This window comes from Nothobranchius furzeri, chromosome 7, assembly GCF_043380555.1.
Source record: "Nothobranchius furzeri strain GRZ-AD chromosome 7, NfurGRZ-RIMD1, whole genome shotgun sequence".
Taxonomy (NCBI): Eukaryota; Metazoa; Chordata; class Actinopteri; order Cyprinodontiformes; family Nothobranchiidae; genus Nothobranchius; species Nothobranchius furzeri.
Window position 1 is genome coordinate 74,662,455 of NC_091747.1, and position 24,926 is coordinate 74,687,380.

The 24,926-nt window shown below is 44.4% G+C and overlaps 1 protein-coding gene across 13 annotated transcripts in view; it reads right to left on the minus strand.

Annotated features, from left to right (window-relative positions):
• The window catches only part of LOC107382228 (nuclear factor 1 X-type), a 121,979-nt gene that overhangs the window by 88,841 nt on the left and 8,212 nt on the right, over positions 1–24,926 (minus strand). The window contains exon 1 of one of the 13 annotated variants that reach the window (XM_054751669.2): positions 21,796–22,021. The exons of the other annotated variants lie outside the window; for them this stretch is intronic. Within the exon in view, the coding sequence (XP_054607644.1) occupies positions 21,796–21,822 (27 nt within the window). The 5' untranslated portion in view covers positions 21,823–22,021. Of the gene's footprint in view, positions 1–21,795; positions 22,022–24,926 lie in introns of those variants that run through there. 13 annotated transcript variants of the gene reach the window in all.

Sequence of the window (24,926 nt, forward strand, 5' to 3'; positions counted from 1 at the left end):
ATTCATTAGGCTGTCTCCTCCCTCTTAAAATCAACAACTCACTTTCTTACTCAGACATGCAGTTTTTATACTATAAACTACAATTCATTTTCCTCCACACTGTTTTTTTTTATGTTGCAATAATAAATTGAATCAAACAAGTCATGAGGAACCGGGTCGTTCTCGGGCCTTCATGGCAGATCCAAACTATTCCAGAAAAATGCTTCCCCCTCGTGCTCCAAGGGGAAAAGTTGGCACAACTGCTCCCAAAAACAGCAGTCCAGCATGACTTGGTGTAAAAAAATCCAGTCATTCCTGTATCTTTAAGACAAGTCTGCAACACTCCCTTAATTAGAAACACTTTTCTTTGTCAGTCTCCCAAATTACAAAAAAAAAAAAACACACATTTGCTGAATTGTTCAGTCCAAATGACATGAATTAGTCCACGAGGCACACAGGAATTACAGAGATATTGTCAAAACTGGAATCTGGACAGTGGGCAGCCATAAAAAGCTGACTTGTCATGTGGCAAAGTTGAGGGCACAGCCATGTGATTGACGCTGAAGCCACCTGCTGTGCGACGGAACAAGTTGTCTATGTGAACGCCCTACAAAGGCTAGAGTCCTCTGGTTGGCTCCCAGACCATCAGATTTAGTGCGTCTTGCCCCTTCTGTCAGAGTCTGACAGAGGAGCCTCAGCCCGGATGACTGGCTGCTCCGCCGACAGGCTGGCTGAAAAGCTGAATGGCTGGCTGGGTGAATGACTAGTTGGCAAGTCAGCCAGGTAGCTAGCTGGCTATTTGAATGCCTGGCTTGATGGCCGGCCGCTGCTATTGGAGCAGGCGAACCAGGCCTGGTGCCGCCTGTTCGCTCTAACATACGCCCGCCTCACACGGCCGAGCCGAACATGTGAAAATGTGGGACTCAAAGAGGAGCGGGTGCAAAACGAAGATGGAGGTGGAATTTAAAAGGATGTGAGTGACTTGTTCTGTGCTCTGGATCGGTGAATGAGGTGTGTTTGTCGGTGCTCGATGTGACAGCGCAGATTTAGACTTCACAAACCAGACAAGAGCTGCTTTCACTTCCTGTAAACTGATCCTACGGTAGGTGACCGGTAAATCCGCCAAAATCGTAAACTCCTAAAGCGGTCACACATTTTCTTTTGTGGTTCCTACATTTACGCTCTTTCTAAAGCCTTCACAAACGATGAACACAGGAACATTTCACTAGATAATCCAGGCAAATTAAAGCAAAAAAAAAAAAAAAACGTAATCACCCAAAAACGTAATCAAAAACTGGGCAGAGCAGCTCAGTGAACAATTTGCAGTCAAAGCAAATTTTTTATGATTTTGGCAGAGAAGTGAGTCTGTGCGGCACGCTGCTATTAGCGTGGCCTTTTTGTGGCGTTTTTAAACCCACGTTAGCTTCAGCTCATTAGTGAAGGTGGCTCCTGTTTGCTGAAACAGGCTCCTAACAAACGTAGAGCCTCCGCTGCTGGAGCTCGACAGTTATCAGCTCTGTGGTAATTTAAGTCAGAGTTCATCTTATCTCTGCCGCGCTTCGCCTTTCAGAAACGGATGACCTTTGTTTGGCAGACTGGGTGAGCCAATCTCCGCTCACGGCAAAATATTTTGTTTTGTTCTTTTCATTTTGAGAAAAGGGTGAAGAAGATGTAGTCCATGCTGTGTGAATGAAGACCGATGGAACGGCGGAGCCGCCAGAAACGGAAAAAAGAAATTTAAAAAACAACAAAGTCTGTTTTTTTATTCATTAACCCCCAGGATATTCCAGCCATATATTTTAACCACTACTAGCTACATTTGTTGAGATAACAAGTGGAGGAGACACACGCCTAAACCCCGATGTGAGGCCCGTCCTCAAACCGTCCACCTTAAACCTGTCTTTAGTTCAGGTAAACGACCAGAAAGCATCTGATACCAAATGGAAAATAAATGCTATGTAAAAATTGCTTTTCATTTTAAATAATAATAATAATAATAATTTGTGTTGGACTGATACTGGACCATAAAATACACCGAAAACCCTAAATAATCCCAATTAAAACCCTAAAAGACGGTTAAAGTATTTATTAAAACGCGCTACATTTTAGCTCCGTCTGCATTTATATCTAATATGTGAGTTAGATGTGGAGGTTTGGTGTAACACTTAGTAAAACAACTTACAACCATTACATTTATTTTAAATAAGAGGAGCGTGGGTTTTAGGGAAAACGCAAACTCAACTACGCGACTTCTTAAACAGCTTTTATCATGTTAAGAGCAAAAAAATCATTTATGTGTAATTCAGGAGGTCAACTTAATAAACATGAAAACAAAAATTCATGTTAGGGAAGTATCTGAATCCGGATGAGTTATGATGAAGGAATCCAGATGTTCTAGATCCAGATGTGATGGAGGTGTGGAACTGAGTTATGGTGTGTTTTGGTAACAGATGATGAAATCTGATCTGTATCACATATGTAAATAATTAAAAGGGAACATCTTTTAATTTTCATTCACGTTGTTTTGTTTTATTTTGTTTTCTTGTATTTGATCATTTTTATTTGTGTTGGAAACAACAAAAAATCAGACGCACCCCTGCGCCTGTCTCTCGGAGCTCCTGTCTGTCCCCGGCCTCTAAAGGAGTCTGCCTTTCCATCTGCTTGTGATTTTTTCTCAGGTCTTCTCTTAAACGTACCTTTTTTTTCACACACCTGTCTCCTCTGTCTCTTGTCTCTCTGCATCTCCTCTCCTCCCTCAGAATTTCTGCTTCTGGGCTTTCCCACCTTTCCCACTGGTGAACGGAGCAGATCAAAGGGATTTACTGACCAGAGATATTAATCAGTGGTGCGCTGCCGAGGCAGTGGGAGAAGTGACCGGTCCGAGCGCTGCTCCCGTAGCCACGGCGTTGGTGCCGCGCGAGCGGAGCGATTCAGGCGCGACCAACAGAAAGAACCAGAGAATAGGATCAGACCTGAACTGTCGCCTTTTTTACTTTGATGGAGCGGATATGAGAAGGTTACTTTATAATTAACATCTCATGGTCTCTTTTTTTCCGTTAACTGTTCATGGGGGCCCCTAGCTGGCGTGGGCCCCTGGCCCTGGGCCCATTATGCCATTATAATCCGCCGTGAGAAGCACCCCGTTAACGGTTCCCCTGAAACGCACCGGATTAAAGAGAGCGCCGAGGCTCGGCTGGTTACAAAGGATTTGAACTCTGTCCTGATTTTATAATGTTATCAGCCAACCAGAGAGGAGTTTAGTGTATTAATCCGTCATCGGGTCTAATAGACGAGACACCTGCAAACACATCCGGCCGGTTTGAAGCCACGTGTTTATGTCGTGCTGCTGCTGAGCCTATAGGCAGATTACTCACATGAAGAAAAATATAAAAAATGGAAATGATAGGTCTAATTATGACAAAATATTTGATCCACACACCTCAAATAGTCTTAATTTTTGGGAAAACCTCAATTTAATTTTAAAAGTTTGAAACAATAAAGCAGGATGAATTTCGCTGCCTTAATTAAATTACAGTTTAAAAAAATCTAAATCTAAATTATAAATTTAAATTATTTTCACACGCTTAATTACATGATGTAAAACCTTCTGCATTTATCTTGATTATTATAATAAATATTAATAATAAGTGTTATTAGCTGAAATGTAAGGAACAAAGTAAAATAACAAATTATAGAAATTGAATTTGAGCTAAAACAAACTTTTCTAAAATGTTCCTGTGTTTTTTAGATCCAAAACCTACTTGGTTTTAATTTATAGATTTTATTATTATTAATAATAATAATAATAATAATAATAATAATAATAATAGACGCAGTAGGACGTACAGACCCTCGATAAAGAGCTGATTGGGCTTGCCTGGACTAGTCACAGCTGGAATTTAACATCTGCTGAGTAAAACTGCTGCTTACTGACCACAGCTGTGGTGATGTAGGGAAAGAGATGAGATTTTTTCTGTGTGTGTGTTTTCTGACCACTTAAGCTAACACGTTTACAGAACTAAATAAGGGACAGGTGAGGAAAAAAAGCTCTGGCGAGAGACGCTTCCGAGTTTCTTTTAAATCTAGAGTTCTGGAATGATGGAAATGGAGCATTTGGAGCAGACCTGACCTGTGGCAAGTAACAAGAGGAGACAGGTCATCAGAGCAGGTCAGAGTAGAGACAGGCACACTTGTGGCCATCTCTTTTTCATAAAAAATGTTCATAACAAAACATACACACACACACACACACACACTTCCCTCCATCTCTCAGCTTCCATTTCTGTAGTTTCGATCATTCCCAAACCTTTTCATCCATCTGAATAAAAATAAATGAAATAAAGACAGAAAAATCTCCATTTTTTGCTCTCTTTCCACCGTGGCTACAGATTGATGTTAAAAGTGTGCCCGCGCATCGTTTGTAATTATGCCTGTTTACACACTGAAGCATTACTATGTGTGAAAGTCTGGAAGCCATTTGTGGCATGAGGCTGAGAGAGAGAGAGAGAGAGAGAGAGAGAGAGAGAGAGAGAGAGAGAGAGAGAGAGAGAGAGAGAGAGAGAGAGAGAGAGAGAGAGAGAGAGAGAGAGAGAGAGAGAGAGAGAGAGAGAGAGAGAGAGAGAGAGAGAGAGAGAGAGAGAGAGAGAGAGAGAGAGAGAGAGAGAGAGAGAGAGAGAGAGAGAGAGAGAGAGAGAGAGAGAGAGAGAGGACCGAGGGCAGGCTGGCCATGTCTGAAATGTCTGCAGACGTGGGGGACTCACATTTTCCTTCCCGTTGGTCCGTGTTGGGAGTTTTGCTGTTCCGGCTGCAGATGTAAGCACACTAGTGATAAGATCAAGGGCTCGCTGTGATTGGCGCTCTTGACAATTTGTTTAGCCAGGATTGTTTGGAGGTTTCCGTGGTTTCTGATCGTCACCGCAAACAGTTAATTTTAAACAGCACTCGCTCAGCGGACGCCGCAATAACGTGGTTTAGGAGCCGCATAACATACTCTCTGGAATCTTTCATCACGGTGAACCTGGGGGAGATAAAATATCTGAAAGTGAATGAGTGCTGCTCTTGTTAGATGGAACAGATCAGTGTGTGTGTGTGTGTGTGTGTGTGTGTGTGTGTGTGTGTGTGTGTGTGTGTGTGTGTGTGTGTGTTTACACAATCTCACACTCACAACTTGAGCATTTCTGATGGGATCAAGACTCTCTGGGTTTGGATTAACGAGGAGGCGCAGCTTTATGCTAACAGATGAAACAGGTGAGGATGATGTCACACCGACTGTCTCCATCCAAACCACAGATGACGCCACAAACACCTCCAGTGTTCCGGTCCGCTCATGCCGGCGGCGCGGCCTGACCACCGTGCCCTGCCTGCAGCTGCAGTTCAGGCTTTGAACCTCACGATTAGCAAATGCTGGAGGATTCGAGCAGATAATGAAACCCGCTCTCCCCTCTCCTCCCCTCTGTGCCCTGCTCCGGCAGCGGCCAAGGCCTGCAGAGTCCTCGCACAAGAGATGCACCAGTGAGAGGCTTTCTCGCCTCACTCTTTCACTCCCCCTTCATTCTTTTATTCCTCCCCGTTCTGCCGGTCGTTAAGGCGAGGTGCCAACCTCTCCACCAAAGCCGGGCAGAGTGCCCTCACCCTTTATGCAAATGACTCACCACAGCCCGACTCACACGTTCATCTGTGCCATTCCACGATCACCCACCCCCATTTCTTTATATTCTTTTAACTGCACTCCCCTTTTCTTGCACTTGGTGTTGTTCAACCACCCCTCCCTGCACACACACACACACACACACACACACACTCTCTTACCAAATGCTTGCACTCCTTTCACTTCCACCATCCATCCATCCCTCTGCTTGCCTCACTCGGGCTTCTACTCTCATTCCTCGAACGGTGCCAGACGGGCAAGTGCAGAAACTCCCTCCTTTTCTTTTCCTCAACACACACACACACACACACACACACACACACACACACACACACACACACACACACACACACACACACACACACACACACACACACACACACACACACACACACACACATACACACAACCATGCCACAACTCACCCCTGTACCTCCCTTAAACCATCTCTTTCATGAACACTCCGTGTTTCGTCCTTCTGTAAAAATGAAATCATCTGGGAACATCTAACACTAAGCGGTCCATTTGCAGGGAGAAATTTGTCACAATTATCTGTGACTTTATCCTCTGATATAGAACAATTGATCGCTTTCTTTATCGCTCCTCGGGTTTGTGTGCTTCACTAAGATTCGTTACGTTTTTATAAATGAAAACAAAAGCGAAAGAGCTGATTTGACGTGTTCTAGGTGTGCTTCATGCTTCAACGTCGGCTATTTGTCTTTGTTTTTAGCATTTTTGTATTTAAAGTTATAAAAAAGTTCAATTAACATCTTTTATATTAAAAATAAAAAAACACGTGGTCTCTAATTACAAAGTTTAAAGTCCAAATTGTTGAAATCTGTAAGATTTTAGAAGCAAAAGGATTGCTGGTCAGTCTGAGTGTTGGTGCGCTGCAGCGACAGATTTACGGTATATCTGAAAACTGCACAACAGAGTGTGAGCTGATAACAGAGCTCTGATTGGCCAACGGGAGCAGATCTAATTTAATATATCTTGGACTGAAGCAAAGCACCAAATGTTTGCATTAAAAGCCCGTTTCCACACCAGTGACCCTCCTATCAGCGACGCCGGAGCAGGCAGATTTAAATCTGCTTATCGTGGGAGCTGGAGTGTTTTCTGCTCCAGTTTGGCACGCCGAGGGTTAAACTGTGCCTGCTCCCTGTGGCATGATATGAGCTGGTCCTCTGCCTTTGCACTCTACCTTGTCTGCTGCTGGTGCTGGTGAGTCAGATCCACGCCAAGTGGGTAAAAGGTATCCTCTAGGACCTGGGTCCTAAACTTTGCTTCGCTTGACAGAGTTCAGGCTGAAGATAAAGGAGCCCTTTTGGTGCGGAGAAGGCCGTGTGAGGGTTAAAGGTCACGCTGCCCGTGTTGAGTGGCACTCCCCGGTGGAGGAATCAGCGTGCCAGGCCGCAGGAGGGGAACGGCGCACTCAGACACAGGCAAGGCGAGAAAACAAAGAGCCCTCAAAGCCACGAGTGTGTGTGCACACAAACAACACGTAAATCATTTTGAAAGTTTTATCTCCTAAAACCGCTGGTTTTCTTTTTATAAAGCTCAGTCTGTCACCGAAGGCAGGGCCGGGACGGACAGAAGCACGCAGCAGACAGGCGCCTCCAGCTGAGCCTCACTGCAGTTACCTCCCCTACGACCACGCTGCCTCGGCCTAAACTAGCACCTCGCTCAGACCTCAGGAGCACCACAGCACCACAGGCAGACGGCCATGAGTGCATCTCCTCCGAGGGTGGGGGGAAACCCTCCTCAGTAAAAATGCACCTCAAAAAGTATATGTGGATAAGAGCAGCAAGTGGGGGTTAAACAGGACGGGACATTTATCTCAGCAGTAGATCAGCGTTTTCCTCTTCCAGCTGCACACGTGTGTTTGATTTCGGCAGATATTAAAAATATATGAAAAGCAGCGGACCGCTCTCATAGGAGAAGTGCTTACTCGTGGGGTTTGGGACAGCAGTTGGACACTAATCATGTTCAAGACTAAATTCATTTTCTAGTTAAAAAAAAATCCTCCTAATCACAATAAATGTTACGTTATCCTCTAAGCAGAGACTACAGTTGGCCCGAGGTCGGCAAACCCCCTCAAACTCAGTCTCCTTTTTTCTTCTTCTTCTTTTCTAAACACGTGATCGTATGAAAAGATAGTATCACAGAGCAGCAAGCCAGCAGGAGAGAGCAGCTAGAGCTGCCACGTCAGACGCTGCTGAGGCTTCTTGGCTGTCAGGACTGAAAGACACGCACGCAACAAGAAACACACACACACGCCCTAAGAATGAAACCAGCGAATCCCTCGCTCCAGTTGGCTGCCACACGTCCCACAGCGCCTGCCGGGGGTCTGTTTGCTCTGTTTCTGGGTTTACGCTCCTCAGTTGGTTACAATCTTCAAACATTTAAATCAATATTTTGTTTTCCAAACATCATTCTGACATCTGGGCGTGCTTGGACACTCCCTCAAGTCGAGACAGAACTGCTAAAGTAGAAGCAGCACACTGTACAAGAGAGCACAGAATGCTCCGGATCAAACGCAAAATAGGATTTGGCCTCCTTTTTAATTTAGGCTAGCTTTCCTCTTCCTGGAGAAATTGCATTATTGAACACAAGGATGCTATTGTTTCTGCTAAATTCAGACTGTTTATTGTGGATTTCAGCGTTTCAGTCTGAAGCAACGCAGAGATCTGATTCTCCAGATAACTCCTGGCATCACTTTCCTACTTTTAGTACTGTAACCTGATTATGATACATTAGCGTTCCCAACATTGCCAAAAGAATCCGATTTAAAGTGCCTGAGTCGAGTAATGCAACGGAAAAGAAGCAGAGCGAGGGAAACGGGGGGTCCAGAAGATGGAGAGCCAGGTAAAGGATTAGCAGTAAGTTGCCAAATGAAGAGTAGATGCCTCGCGAGCGGTGAGACTGTTTCAGATCGTCTGTGCCGCTCTCAGGAGGAACGGGCGAGGAGTTTGGAAAGTGGCTTTTAAGCTCACCAAATCCAACATATCCCAGATAAGACGGAGGCTGGTCCTGAGGGAGCGAGGGAGAGGAGCTGAGAGTTGGAGAAAAATGAAGTAAAACCCAGAGAACGCCGGCGGAGGTAGCAGATGTATGAAGAGCCTGAAAGTTGGGGGAGGAAACCGCCGCAGATAAGCGAATAAAAAAAGACAAAGAGCGAGAAGAAAGGAAGAAATGAAGTGAATCAAAGGTACTTTCAAAACATGTGTGGATTTTTTTTACGTTGGTAGATGGTGTCTCACGCGGAACGGACCCAAAGACACGGAGCGGCTCGGCCCGCTTCTCCAGCAGGATTTTACCACCTGCATGAAAGGCGGCGTGAACGCACACCAGCCAACCTCATCAATCTTGGCCCGGCTGAGTTATAGGGTTTGAGTTTATCGAGGCGCTGCACGACCGCGATGCAGAAAGCAAGGTCCGTGTCTCAAAAACACACATTTTAAAGAAGTCAGAGGAGAAACGGACAGACAGTTTTGTGTGTTTCGTCAGCGACGAGGACAGGACGCAGGTGTGCAAACACACTAGAGACGTAACAAACAACGTGCTAGTTTCTATATTTAATGTAGCGGTCGGGATCTGACTTGTAAAAAAGTTTATAAACTTTTATTTTTTGTTAGACTTCACAGAGCACTTTAACGCCCATGAATTCCTGTGCTGGGAAAAGGGACGGCCTTTTCCCGGAGCAATCCATAACATCTGAATATAAAAATAAATATGAAGAACCGCCGCTCGCTTCACCCCGAAGAGAGGAAGGAAAAAACCTGCCAGGAAGTTAGAAGGTGGCGTAAGATTTTCCTCTGTTTCATCAGCATCTGGGGCACCTTTTTATTTTTTCCAACAGTTCCTCTGACTGTATTTTTCAAAATTAAACCTCCTCTCTCTGTCTTTTCATTCTACACCCCCCCCCCCCCCCCCTGCCTTTTCTCCCTCGTCTCACTTCTCGGCTGGATGCCACTGTGGCAGTTAACACACCACAAGCCAGAGGGAGGACCGCAAGAATGCTTAAATCAGCATAATTAGGCCTGTGTGTACTTTAAACACACACGTCCCCCCCCCACCCCCCCCCCCCCCAAGCCTGGGCCCCTGCCACCCTGTACACCGCTGTGTGCGCAGCCATGGCCCGTCTCTTTGAGTCAATAAACACAAACATATCAGCAGTCAGCCTCGCTAATGTTTACACAAATACATATGCAGCACACGAGGTGAGAAACGACGCAGAGAGCCCGCCTCGTCCCCTATGCAGCTGTCCACCCCGCGGCCCAATCCACCGTCACGGCACCAACGCCGCGCGACCTTTTGCTCTGGGAGAGAAAAGAAAATAATTCTAACATGAAGGGGCTGAAAATTTGCACTTTAGTCGAAAGTTTTCCACAGGCACGCCAGTAAAAATGAAGCATGAAGGAGCAGGGATCTCGGGCGGGTTTGTGGTTTGGACCCACACACATCTGCATGTGTTCTGGTTTTTAGTGGTGCATTAACAAACAACAGCCTCCCGGCGATCCCAGGGTGCTTCGCTGCACATGGTGATTATCAAAAGTCATTAGAGGCCATTTATCAGAAATAACCACCATTAAAGAGGAATCAGTCTTAGCGTGTGATGTTCAGGCGGCTGCATCACAAACCTACAGAATGATGTCCCTAACCTTTCATCATCATCATCATCATCATCATCATTATTATTATTGTCTCAGTGTGAGACAACAGAGACGACACAGAGGAGGCTACACACTCGGCAGGAAAGAGTGAAAGTGAGCAGCTATGACCTCGTTCAAAGGCATCCAATAAAAACATTTCTCTCCCTCCCCCAGGAGTTTTTAAACACCCGGGAGCTCACGAGGAAGCTTCAGGTGCTGATCAGCTCCGGGAGCGAGGCCTGCACAAACACGACACCAAACACGCCAGATAGAAATCTGAGATTAAAGAGCCAAACTTTAATTTATTCTAAAGTCTAATTTCCCAGCTGAAGCTCTGCACAGGGCTTAACGATCACCCACCTCAAAAACACGTGTGGCCTCATTTTGCTTTTTCACCCAGAAAGTGACCAGAACGCCGAGCTGGGGCGGCTTGGAAAAATATTTAGTCAGCAGCATTCAATCAAACTGGTGTGATAATGTTTATATGAGGGTACGCGCTGAAAACCAGCCACAAAGAATCCGTGTGTGTGTGTGTCCTCTGTGTCTCTGTCTCCCAGTCACACACACACACACACACACACACACACACACACACACACACACACACACACACACACACACACACACACACACACATTTCTCTGTTTGTGTGCTCACACAGCTGTGGTTCTTGCACAGGGTTCAGACAAGGTAAAGATATGGTATATTACGCAATGGCTTATAGATTTTTCCACCCCTGGCAAGCAGCCAGCGCCCTCAGCAATGGCGGGGGGGGGGGGGGGGGGTGTCACAGAGAAGCACACTTTGTTCCACTAAGTCTGGCTCACTAACTGGATCCACTGGCTGGTCGGTAGCGGAGCTCCCGAGAAACTTACTAACAGTGGAAATAAAACACCTTGAAGGATTGTTGGGAATGTGTTTGTTTCCAACTTTGGAATAATTCTGGTAGAGTCCTCAGCTGTCAATTATGGTGGGGGGTTAGACACTTGTTTGCCACAACTTCAACATAACACACACACACACACACACACACACACACACACACACACACACACACACACACACACACACACACAAAGGGTGTCATCCATAGTTTCCTCCATCCATTCTAATTTAAAGATGCAGAGTACACGTAAGTATTTTGAGAATTATTCAACAAAGGATTTTTTACATTTACACTTAAAATACAAATATGTGAAGTCTGGTGTAAGTGGAAGTATTAAAAATAGCCCTCAAACGGCCACAGCGTTGGTTGAGCTAGCAGCTAGCCCAAGTTGTGCCAAGAACAAGTAGATAGCTGCCTTCCTAAAGGTCCCATATCATAATAAATCCACTTTTTTTTGGAGCTTTTCACCATGTTTTATTGTTATTTCCTCATGAATTCCAGAGTGGCTTTTGGCTTCATGCATGCATTTTTCTGTGCACCTGCTTCTTCCCTTCAGCTCTGGTAAACAATGCTAAGCTAATGCAGATGGCTGGATGGGGCTGTTGCTGCATCACAACGGCCCGCTCCTTCCTGTGTAGCCTCAAATATTAATCCCCCCTCCGCTGGACTGTAAACACTAACACCCACTCTCTCGTATAGTTAGAGGGGAATTTAATCTCCACAGTTGAAGAAATTATTTCTTTGTTCTCTGGTACAGGTGTGGGGTTTCAGACAGATTACCTCTTGAAACTAGCGTTATTCTGATGTTAAAATCGTCTGATGGAAAGGCCGGAGCTGTGAGTACAATCAAACTGCTGTCCCCTAGTTGAATGGTTATAAAGTTTAGTGGGTGAGCAGCAGGGACGGACTGGGACAATAATTAGGTCTGGGAATCTGCAACCATCTCAGTTGCCTTTTCTCTTATTGTATGTGTTAGTGGCTCGACCCTCAAATTGTCCCGGGGGCTTGTGAGCGGGACATGTCGGCATGACGGTGTTTGACTGAATCAGGTTTCTTATCTCCAGGTCGAAGTAATTGGTTGGCCAATGAAAATAATTTAGATTTCATTAAAAATTACATCTCAAAAGTGCCAACAGGAATTTTTTATCATGTATTTTGCCTGTTGTAGCCCTCTAAGGTGTAAAGTAGCATGATGAAGGCCCTTTAAAACAACTCCAATCTCAAACATCTCATAGCAAGTTTCTCTGCCTGTAAACGACGCCTTAACTGGCAAATAAAACTAATTGTTTGGTCTCTAACAAGAGCAAATGGCAGTAGCGGCAGAGAGCTGTAGCGCTTCTGATGTTGCCTGTAACACTTCTTGTGGGGATAGTGGGGCCATTGGGGGTTAGGGTTAGTGGGGCCACGTAAAGGCAACCTCCACAAACTACGGTAGTTTATTACCTCTGATTCTACACTAGCCTACTTCAAAAGACAATAGTTTCTAACTAAAATTGAACTGCTAAGCTAATCTCTCAAACTAAAAAAGTTTAGATAAATTCTGTTGTTTTTTTCCCCCAATTCCAATTTGAGACTTTGGTTGTGTTGTTTTCCTTTTTCTAGGAATAAAAGCCTCGGTACATCACCTGTTGTGACATGGCCCGCTGAATACACTCACATGGGATTAAATTTTAAAAAGCTTGCAACCCAACACATGCAGCAATGCCCCTGGGACACATACCATTATAGCTAGATGCTGCTTGGCCTGTTTTGTTCTAGTAGACCCGTTAATGTTTTCTTTTTTTAGTTATGAGCTTTTGTTCTGCATGTTTAGACAAGTGAAAATTGTTGGAACTCAACATGATAAAAGTGGAAAAAATTTTCAAGTGAAAATTTATTTTCAATAACTGACTAAAAGGTTCCATGTTCTAATGTAAACCTTTGAGAGCAAAGGTAGGCACATTATATGATAAAATATTACCAATGGCACTAGTGACATGTCATGTATCTTTAATATGAGTCAATTTTGTGAGCCCAAGTTTATACCCGGAAATGAAACGGTTCATTTCAGTGTAGCTCCGCCCGCGCTCGCTCTGACAAACCCACCTATAACTATTAAGAAGGCTGCTGTTGCCTTGGAAGTCCATCAGTTAAAGCACCTGACCTTCATGTTGTTTTGCCATGTCCTGACACCGGTTCGACTCCCGGTGGTGTCGGCAGTAATTTATTTAGCCAGCTCAAAGCACCGCAGATAAACAGAGAAGGACGTAAGCCACCAACATCGGCAGTGCTCTGAGGAAGGCTACAGCGTTAGCCAAAACTTGTCAGCAAAGTAAAGGTTAAAACAAATCTTCTACTACGCTGTGTTTAAAAATTAATTTAAACAATGGAAGGATTACACAGAACAAATGCAAGAAAGATGAACAGCTGAAGCAGATTTCATGTTTTTATATTTTAGTTTATTGATTAATTAATTGATTAATTTTATTTATTAAAACTTTTGTGTCTCTAAAGATCTTTGAATCTTGTCATTTCCTGGCAGCATTTTAGTTGATTAACTCTGCTCACCTCACATGGACTCACATTGGCTAAACGAACAGAGAAAGTAAAAAAGACTGATTAGTCCTCATATTTTAATCAATATCACAATATTAAAAATCAATATCACGATATATTGAGGATTTCACCTCGATAACAATAAACGGACGATAACTACAGGTATGCGCGGGAAAAAAAGTTGTCCACTAGATGGGGCTGTCACATGTATTACATTGAGTCACATTTTTACGTGACTCAAGGTGGTACAGCTTCTTAAAGGGACATGAACGTGCCAACCTACACACCTTTCCATTTTTTTAACTATCAAATTTATTGACATGGGAAAAATCATCTCCATAAGAGTCAGAATTTTTGATAACAATACATTTTTCATTTATTGCCCCGCCCTACTTCAGGGGGAGGAGAAAGGCCTGATGACGCATTTAGCTTCCATCAAGGCTTTTGCAGGGTTTTCAAAATAAAACTCAAAAGGGCAGCTGAGACAGGAAAATGCACGAATGCAGCAAAAAACAGGTTTGGGGTTATTTTTCACAAGGAATTAACAACATCACAAGTTAAAAAGGTCCAAAAAGTAGATGTTCTATGATATGGCCTCTTTAAATCTAATGGGCTCGACACACGGGAGGCGACAAACGACCGCAATCAGCGAAATTTGTCGCCGTCGCTTCTATTACCTGACACATGGGAGGCGATCCGCGGCAGCGGCCAGCTGCAAAGCCGTCTACGTGTTCTGTTCCATGGCGAAATCGAAACTTCCGTTGTTTTGTTTGGCCCTCAAACAGCCACAGCGTTGGTTGAGCTAGCAGCTAGCCCAAGTTGTGCCAAGAACAAGTAGATTGCTGCCTTCCTAAAGGTCCCATATCATAATAAATCCACTTTTTTTGGAGCTTTTCACCATGTTTTATTGTTATTTCCTCATGAATTCCAGAGTGGCTTTTGGCTTCATGCATGCATTTTTCTGTGCACCTGCTTCTTCCCTTCAGCTCTGGTAAACAATGCTAAGCTAATGCAGATGGCTGGATGGGACTGTTGCTGCATCACAACGGCCCGCTCCTTCCTGTGTAGCCTCAAATATTAATCCCCCCTCCGCTGGACTGTAAACACTAACACCCACTCTCTTGTGTAACATCACAAGTTAAAAAGGTCCAAAAAGTAGGTGTTCTATGATATGATCTCTTTAAATCTAATGGGCTCGACACACGGGAGGCGACAAACGACCGCAATCAGCGAAATTTGTCGCCGTCGCTTCTATTACCTGACACATGGGAGGCGATCCGCGGCAGCGGACAGCTGCAAAGCCGTCTACGTGTTCTGTTCCATGGCGAAATCGAAACTTCCGTTGTTTTGTTTGCCTGTGTCAGGTTGGAGGGAATTAAGGTTATTTAAGCGGTTCAGAGTTAATAAAGCGGTAGATATGATGTTTCACAAGGTGCTGCCAGAGTTATGTGAAATCTTACTTCTGATTTTACTATAAAAACATAACAATAATCAACTTCTCCTCCATGTTTGCTCGGAGATGTACGGAGCATCCTGTCCGCTCATTGGTTAGTGAATGAAACCTCCGTTGATTGGTCCTCGTCCGAGCGACAGCGATGAAAAGTTGAAAATGTTTCAACTTTCTGGGAACGTGTCGCTGGGTCGCCTGTGCACGACACGTGCACGAGCGCAAAATTTCACACGCACGTTTTTCGCGTTTCGCTTAGTAGGAGGGAGACCCACGATTATCGCTTTGTCGCGAATGTCTCATTGAAAATGAATGGAGGAGAGGCGAAGTCGCCTCCCGTGTGTCGAGCCCATAACTTGGGCAATCTATGAGCACAACACTTGTTTTCAAACATTAGCTTTGAAGGAAACTAAATATACTTTAGCCCTTTTAAAATGTTTTTTTTTGTCTGTGTGTTTTGCAGACACACCAAGGTACGCCAAATGGACCAATCAGTCAATATCAACAGCTCCTCACATTTATACAACTTAATGGAGAGTCTGTTCTGACTCTCGGCCCCTACAGCTGGTAGAAGGTATAATGTCTCTGAACTAAATGTCAAATACAAGTCGTGAAACCACATCAAAGGAAATGCAAATGTAAAGTGTTTCCTTCAAAAGGACCACAAAGTTCTTTTAACTGCAAATCAAAGGGAGGGGAATTATTACAACATTTAGAATAAAGAAAATTTGTCTCATTTCATTAGACTTGACGAAACAAGGTGAAAACCTTTAGAAAAAGGTTGCGCACACAACACCACCATCATTAGATGTGGGTTTTCAGCTTGGATCTTATTATTATTTACTTTATGAATGAGTGCTTAGCAACGGTGTGTTCATGGAACAGGAAAATTGTTGTATTTTTTTCTTGCTGCCTAGGATTGATGCGTTCACAGACCAAGTTTTAGACTGGATGAATACTTGCTATGCCAGACATTTTGAATTTGACAAAAACAGTTAGCAAGACTTGCTACAACTCTGTTTTACAGAGCTTGACTTGTTTTATACTAACTCTATTTATTTAGTTTCATCTTAACATCTCATAACTCTATTATTTTATTTAAATTAGACAAAAAATACAAACAAAAAAAATGGTATTTTTGCAGAAAAACATATCGATGAGCCTAATAGGACTACAGACGTGCCACCTACGAACAATACATCGAGCAATATTTAATAAGTCTAACCGACAGAAAGCAACATGCTTCTCCCCTGATTATTGGGTTCCCATGGCGACCAGTCCAACTTCAACACCTCTAAGAAAAGGTTGCAGGTTCATTCATGGGAGAAGTAATAGTCGTATTGTATGATAGGGTGGATGAGCACAGATGGAAATCCTTGTTTGTGATCATTAAAGGCATCTAAATAAAGACACAATGTCACATAGCATCCGCTGTTGAACTGCTTTCAAAGTAACAACACCGAGGTTAGCTGAGATCTGGAGGTTTGGCATCATGAATAATGTGGTTTTTAGGAGATCGTCTCCATTACGTATGAAAATAACATTCATCTGTGGGTTGTGCTATTGACTATATCAAGTTCCAACACTGGTAAATAGTTTCTTTTGGAAGGAACTCACTCCTGTTTGATGCTGCGTATAAAGTGGAGCAGGACTTAAACTTGAACTCGAGCATACGCGACGTCGAATGAGCAGAACTTGCAGTGTGGTTTGACTCAGAAAACCAGTTTCTACTTGTTGGGTCTAGCCTTCGTGCCTTGGTGCCAGCACAATAACACTCACATAACAAACTTATTTAGCAATTATGTTTTCTGAGAGCAAAGACGAAACACAAAACAATCACACTTAACTCTATAGGGGCCCTCTGGACCAGCGATGTGTGCATGACACGTGTTTTAGTTTAGACTGGTTCCAGAGGGAAGAACCTGGTAGAACCAGATCGACTGGGAACCTGACACCGATTGGATGTTTTAGAATCAGACAAGACTTTTGAAAACCCTTCCTGGTATCATTTTTTTCCACCTATGCACGTTCAAGGGCAACAGAAGTGCCATCAATAAGCAAATATGGCCTAGATTTCACACACCGAGGTTACCTCACTCTTTTAATTAGGACTCTTGTAGCTCGACATAGGGTGTACTTCCTCTAATTAGCTATATCTATAGTGTATGGGAGGGTGATGAATGCATGCATGTGTAAAATCCTCTTTTGAATGACCGCAAACTAACTAAGAGCTTTAATTTCACGCTAGGTTGCATTGTCCTATTCAGAGGGGTTGCCCCCACCCCAAAATGAGAAGAGGGGAGCCTCTGAGAAAATCAAAAACACACCAATGAGTCAAAGAGAGAGGGGGGGGGGGGGGGGGGGGAGACGGGAGAGGCAAACAACAACAAGTGCAGCTCATCCTGAAACAATACGGATCTCCCACCGATCGTTGCGTCTGCTTTTGAAGGAAGCTAATTGGGGGGGTTGGGGGGGCTGTTAGGAGCTTTGGATTTTCCCATCCCTTTACTGGGTCCTCACATTTCTACGGTCAGATGGTCTCGTCTGATTATCAAACAGTTTAGAGAACACTGATGAATTCATTCGTGCCGATTCAGCAACAAGACTTTGTTGTAGTGACTTGCTCTGCAGCATTTACATGCATCTGTCTGTCTATCTGGCTGTGTGGCCGACTGTATCTCAGAGTGCCACGAGGCCGTTGCGGGGCTGCCAGCATCCACTGGCCACAGATCAGCCTAAACCTAATCCACACTAGAAGGCAAAGGATGGTGGTGTTTGTGGTGCCGGTGGTGGGGCGACACACATTCACACAAAAATACCCAAATCGGCCGCACAAACACACACCCGTCCATCCAGCGCACAGCCACCTATTACCCTCGGTGTGCCTCAGCTGAGCACGGTGAATCCATTTTCTCTGGGCACTAAGGGGGAGATAAGGGATAAACAGAACCACGGAGTGGGATTCAACCCAGCAACCAGACAGATTCACACACTCCGGCTGCCCACATCCTGCTTTAAAGTTTCCCTTGCAGGCAACTCAATGCTTCAAACGGAAATAATATGTCAAGTTTCATGCACATGCTGATTTCTACTAACACGAGCTCCTAAAAGACATTTGAGTCAATAATCAAGTTTATTTTCTCCCTCCTTGCAATCAGAATTTATTTAGACAGCTAATATTGACATGTGCGCTTCCCACTTCCCTGCACTCTTCCCTCCGTCTCTGCCTACCAGCTCTTGGCCAGGCAGTGTAAGGTGGCCCTGGTCCTCCTCCAGCAGAAAGGATGAATAAGTAAAAAGAACACAGTGTACCCCTGGGTTCTGTGAGCAACCCACCGCTTGCCGTCGGCCGCGTAGACAGCAGGCCAACTTCACCGCGCTCACTGTCCACCCTGGACAAGCTTTTCTCCTCTGCCTGTGCCGTGCCCACTGTTTGATTAGACATTTGTGAGTGTGTGTGTGTGTGTGTGTGTGTGTGTGTGTGTGTGTGTGTGTGTGTGTGTGTGTGTGTGTGTGTGTGCTGGTGCAAAGTGACGCATGGTATAAGGCCCGGTATGTTACCAGATCACGCAGGCCCACCTCAGCTTACAATAGCACCGGGGCTTTGGCCGTCCAATCCCAGTGAAACCAGAACCGAAGGCTGACACAGGAGAACCATTAACCCCAGATGGGTCTGGGAAACACAGCAGCTCCTGTACGGTGACCCTCACAAAGTTCTGCTGCTCACACACTCAGTGGAGTTTCACGGACGCGGTGGTGCTGCACAGATTTACATGTTCAACTTGCTTTAGATTAAAACCCTTTCATCTTTATTCCCAGAGACTTCAAAATATGTTTTCTGTTGCTATGGCAACGTGGCATTTGGTTGAATTTCCACTCATTCTTTCAAGTTCCCTGCCAAAATGCACAGAGTGAATTTCAGTGGCTCGTTTGATATCCAAATCTAAATCGCTTAAGAAGAGAACGTAATCAGACATGAAACGCTTCTTTCTTTTCTTTTATTTCCCTTTTTTAAATCAGCAAACAAAAAAACAATAATACATGCACATTGTTTAGTTTGCGTCAAAAAAAACTTTACAAGTTAAGTTGGCGCGTGACGGCGCAGTCTGCATTAACAGCTCATCTCAGATGGATAAACGGGATTTAACTGGAGTCTGAAATAATTGATTTCAAATCGCGGCGCATAAAAGTTTTAATTAACTCTTCGACCTTCGACGCGCATTAAAACTTTATGCAAATGCGCTTCCGTTTGCGGGGAAGTGAAAAGACGCCGCGCAGCCCATTAAAAACCCCTCCTGGTAATGTTTGGCATGCGCGCTTTTGGGTCCGTCACCCATCAGGCCGTTCCAGCAAAGCTTTTATCAGCATTAATAAAACATGGGTGATTGTTTGCAGCAGATTTGAATGTTTTCTTTGATTTGTGAATTATTTACACAACTGTGATTGTCGTGGAGCCGCTGGAAGGCGCGTGTGTCTGACTTGTTACGCGCGCCGCCGCGCATCCAGCACCCATCATCACTGGTGGAGGCGGGCAGGGCGCCTCCTTGATTTCTGACTGGTGTTATCTTAATGTGCTCTAAACACAAACACGAGCTCCTCAAACTGATATTCATCAGCAGACAGACCCGGAGACAGCAACAACAGCAGCCGAGGCAGATCAATATGTATCGCGCATATGGGCATCACGCGGCCATGCGGCGCTCGCGCGAGAGGATCTGCTGCCAATTAATTTTAATTAATGGAAAGAAAGAGGAAACTCGATGCGGACCTCTGCCTCATACCACCAAGGCTTGGAAAATTATCCGTGCTAATAAATGCGCAGCAGGACTGTTTGGAGTTGTTTTGCGGAGCGCATCAGAAAACGCTGCAGAGGCCACAGAGGTCACGGGGATAAATAAAGCCAAATAATCGCATTTTCTCATTTTGTGATATGTGATGATGAAGATCCCGCCTCTGTGGCTGATTTCACCAAGATAATAAAGTCATAAGATGTCATTTTAATGTGTTTCTTGGCATCTGGGCCCTGGGAAGACCAGACTGTGCTGCTTAAGGGGAGAGGAACAACTGCGTGCTGCTCCAATACGATCCCCAATGCATTTAATAATAAATCAATACTAGCAGCATGGAGAGAGAAAACGTAACGTCATAAACATGAAAATCACTGACAATTTCACTCAAACATGCAAAATCAAGGCATAAAAACAGAAATAAATAATGGAGCACCTCCTCCTGAATGAGTTCTAATAAACTAAACAAAATAATGAAAATAGACATAATTTGTGCTGCTAGAAATCACGCAGCAGCTTTTAAAGACGTTATTCGGTGAAGTAAAGAGACACCGAGATGCTGAGCAGGACAGAGCAAAGAGCTGAGCGGCTGGGAGGGTAACGGAGGCGCGCGCGCGGGCCGAGGCTTCAGCTCTCCTGTTAACTCCGCAGTGACTAAAACACACGACTAGTTCACCTGAAACACCTGTTTACGATTTACATTTAAATAAGAAAAGAGTCTGAGCAAAAGGTCACCTCCGAGTTGACCTTTGAGGTGGCAAATTAGGATTTGGTTGGACAGAAATAATTCAAAAATGGGAGAGAGAAAAAAATTAAATTAATTAATTAGGTCAAAATAAAACGAGCAAAATGTCACGTTCAGTGTTGATGAATTTACTGAATTACTGTAAATTTATAAAAAATTACAGGATTTTTAAAAATTTAGTTTTAGAAGAGCAAAAAAATTAGACTTTTAAAGTTGTATACTTCATTTTTGCTGCTAAAAGGTGAACAAGTATATTTCACTTCTTGCGCAATCCACACATTTACTAGATTATAGAAAAGTACAACAGAAACCATCATCTCTTTGACTAATTCACCGCTCCGTGGAATCACGCACGAGACAGCACGACCACGCAAATCTGTGCAACACCTTTTATTTTAAAGAAAAACGCCAGTAAAGCTGCGCGAGTGACATCAGGTGTCTTCTGGGAGCGATAACTGTTGATCAAACTGCCATCAAGCCGCACGGAGACGACACACACACACACACACACACACACACACACACACGTGCATAGCATATCTTCTTTTAGGTTTGTCAGAGCTTTCATTTTTAATTTTACAATAATACATAAATGGGGGGGGGGGGGGGGGGACCCGAAAAGGCCCCTCCGACCACAGCCGAGGACCTCCCCGACAAAACCAAAGTCAGACCGTCAGAGCGAACGTGAGAATTAGGCTCTAGATGCACGTTTAACAGCAGCGGAGACGTCCCCTTCGTGCGTCAGCGCTCCGAACACCAAGCCCCCGTCTCCAACCTCCGTTTAATATCAAATAGATTTGGGAGAAGCGCCATTTTCTCTCCAAACCATGCGCACTGAGACGCACGAGAAAAGTTGTTGGACGCGTGCCATAAAAAAGAAAAGAGGGAGGGGGCGAAGAGAGGTTAAACATTATCAAGGAAACAAAGAAATAAGTGACTGGAATAAAGCTTCTTAATAGGAATGACAGGCGGCGCGCGCACACACACACACACACAGACGAACACACACACACACACACTGTAACCGCATAGAAACAAACTGGAGGCGCGCAAGCGACACCGGAAAACAGCCCGTGACCGCGGCGTTAGGCGGTGTTTTCCCGGTGAGGACCCGTACCTGTGTCAAGCAGTAAGGGGAGTACATGGTGGAGTCTAGAGGAGGCAGCTGGAGAAGAGGAGCACACAGTTGGATGGAGGTTCGCTGCGGTGCCGCATTGCAAAGCCGCTGTGGCTCAGTCCAGGCTGTAACCCCGCCTCGCTCACAGTGAAAGCTCCGCTCTAACTTTAGAGGAAAGTTTTTTTCCCCTGCTCCCTCCTCCTCTCCTCCCTCCTCCCTGCGTGCTCCGCTCTAACTCTCTCTATCCCGCTTCTCCACACAAACACATCTATCTATCTATCCATCTATCCATCTATCTATCTATCTATCTATCCATCTATCCATCTATCCATCTATCTATCTATCTATCTATCTATCTATCTATCTATCTATCGTAAATGGTAAATGGCCTGTATTTGATATAGTTCCTTCTAGAGTCCTGGAACCCCCCAAGGCGCTTTACAACACAATCAGTCATTCACCCATACACACACATTCACACACTGGTGGGGATGAGCTACAATGTAGCCACAGCTACCCTGGGGCGCACTGACAGAGGCGAGGCTGCCGAGCACTGGCGCCACTGGTCCCTCTGACCACCACCAGCAGGCAACGTGGGTTAAGTGTCTTGCCCAAGGACACAACGACAGCGACAGACTGAGCGGGGCTCGAACCTGCAACCTTCCGATTACGGGGCGAGCACTTAACTCCTGTGCCACCGTCGCCCCATCTATCTATCTATCTATCTATCTATCTATCATCTATCTATCTATCTATCTATCTATCTATCTATCTATCTATCTATCTATCTATCTATCTATCATCTATCTATCTATCTATCTATCTATCTATCTATCTATCTATCTATCTATCTATCTATCTATCTATCTATCTATCTATCTATCTATCTATCTATCTATCTATCTATCTATCTATCTATCTATCTATCTATCTATCTATCTATCTATCTATCTCAACATCCCAGAGGGATTACTTTGGGTCCGTTTGGGCCGAGCCAGCGGTTTGACTCATTGCTTTTAGGGATTTCGACCAAAATAAAGTCCACCAGAAAACGGGCTGACCAGAATAATCTAATCATGGATAATTTCACCGGCAAAATCTGGGTCAGGATTACGTCTTCTTGCCTGTATTACTGTAACATTAGCTCTAATGGGTTACAGTGGTGAAAATGAAGAAAGTGTGAAAAAGTACAAAAAGTGAACATATAAATAATTTGGTACCACAAAATGTTACCACGTGTTTTATTTTAAAATTAGTTTATTTACTGTCCATTAAAGTTGGACTACTGAATGAACGTGTGTGTGTGTGAATGGATGAATGACTGATTGTGTTGTGAAGCGCCTTGGGGGGGTTATGAACCCTAGAAGGCTCTACACAAAGTAAGACGCTGATTATTCAGAACGCTTAACATTAGCAGGTCGTTTATTTTGGAGAGCACTCTACCATTGTTACTACAGCCAGTGGAGTCCAGTGTGCTGGCTTGTGTGCACGTATGCCATCAGCACCCTTTTAAAGCTTTTCTTGGTGACCTCTGTTTAAAATCTTAAAGAGCAAGTCACCCCCTAAAAGAAACTTACTTCACTCCCTCTTCATGTTTGAAAAATGCAACAAATGCTGTTGCCTAGCAGACCAAGAGGGCGGAGCCACTAACAAATACACACACACACACACGCACAGGCTGTGACATCATAACGTACCAGTTTACATCATAGCATTCCTCTTAGCCAATAGCTTTGGCAGATTTAAATTCAAAAGCAGTGCAGAGTTTTTACCTGACGACGATGCAACACTGACCGTTAGGCAGAATATTTAAATTGTATCTAAGATGCACTGAAGTACCAAATTATTGACTACATGTGTCTGCAGCACAATTACACACACATTTATATAGTTTATCAGCAAAAAAAGTTGATTTGGGGGTGACTTGCTCTTTAAACACAAAGCAAATCCCATCAGTTTTCTTTAGCACAGTTTTTCTCCCCAGCTTTCTTATCCTCTGCTGTTATGAAGAATGCAGAAGAAAACCCAGAAGTGACCAAAATAGACACGAAAAATGTTTTGAATTCACATTCTGTGGTCTCCTGTCGGCCCATGATCTGGTTTGGAGGCTTTATTTTCCTGAGCATGACTCGGGTGAATCCAACGTTTGCAGCAGACTCTTTGGTGCTGCTGGAAGACGTCCTCCTAAATCTGCAGCACGTGTTTTTGTTATTTACTACAATTTTACGAGGCGTTGTGACAAGTGAATCCGTCTTTGAAGAAGATGCCCTGGAGATTTTTATTTTATTTTATTTTAATACAAAAAAAATGTTTCCTGAAAGTTTCAAATCCAGATCGTTCAAAGATGACTTTTCTCTGGATTTCTGGAGAACGAGCTCTGTTGAAGCTTCTGCCTCTCCTGTTGCATGTAAGCGCGACAACCTGAAGTCGGACCAGTAAACCAGCCTCATTGTGACTCGTAACGTATGGAAGCAGAGCGTTCTGTTTCTAATCAGGCTCGGCTTTATCCTCTCCCGCTCCCTGCTCCTCGCTCTAATCAAACTCATATATGCAGGCCGGGTGCCTGCAATTATACATAAGTCCCTGCCTCGTGCATGTATGTGTGTGTGTGAGCGTGTGAGGGTGTAAGTGAGAGCATGTGTGTGTGAGAGCAGTAGAAGTGTGAATGCGTTTCTGCATACGTCTGTGAGAGTTGTGTAAAGGGTGAGGTTTGGGGGGGGGGGGGGTTGAAGTCACTTCGGTGCTCCAACGCCGAGTTAAAAACAAGTTTTTAGAGGGACTGCGATGCTGTTCGGCTTTCTGGGACCTCAGCCTCTGCGTGATGCTGAACGCCGCAGGACCGCATGATGTACACTACACATGCTTGACTGGAGCATCTGCTGGTCGGGTCTGCGCTGGCACTGGCAGCAAGGAAAGGAGGAGACTTGGGGGAAAAAAGAGGAATTCATTTGCTAAATAAAAGTGAAAAGAAAGTGAAGCATTTTGAGGTGTAGTGTTCCCCTGCCAGAGTCTCCTCTTTCCAAACCACACCCAGCCGCGGCACAGGCCCAAACCCAAACCCCAAAGCCTTTGTGTGCTCCCTCGTTTTCCCTCCTTCTCTTTCTGTCCGCCGCCTTTGCCCCTTTTCTTTC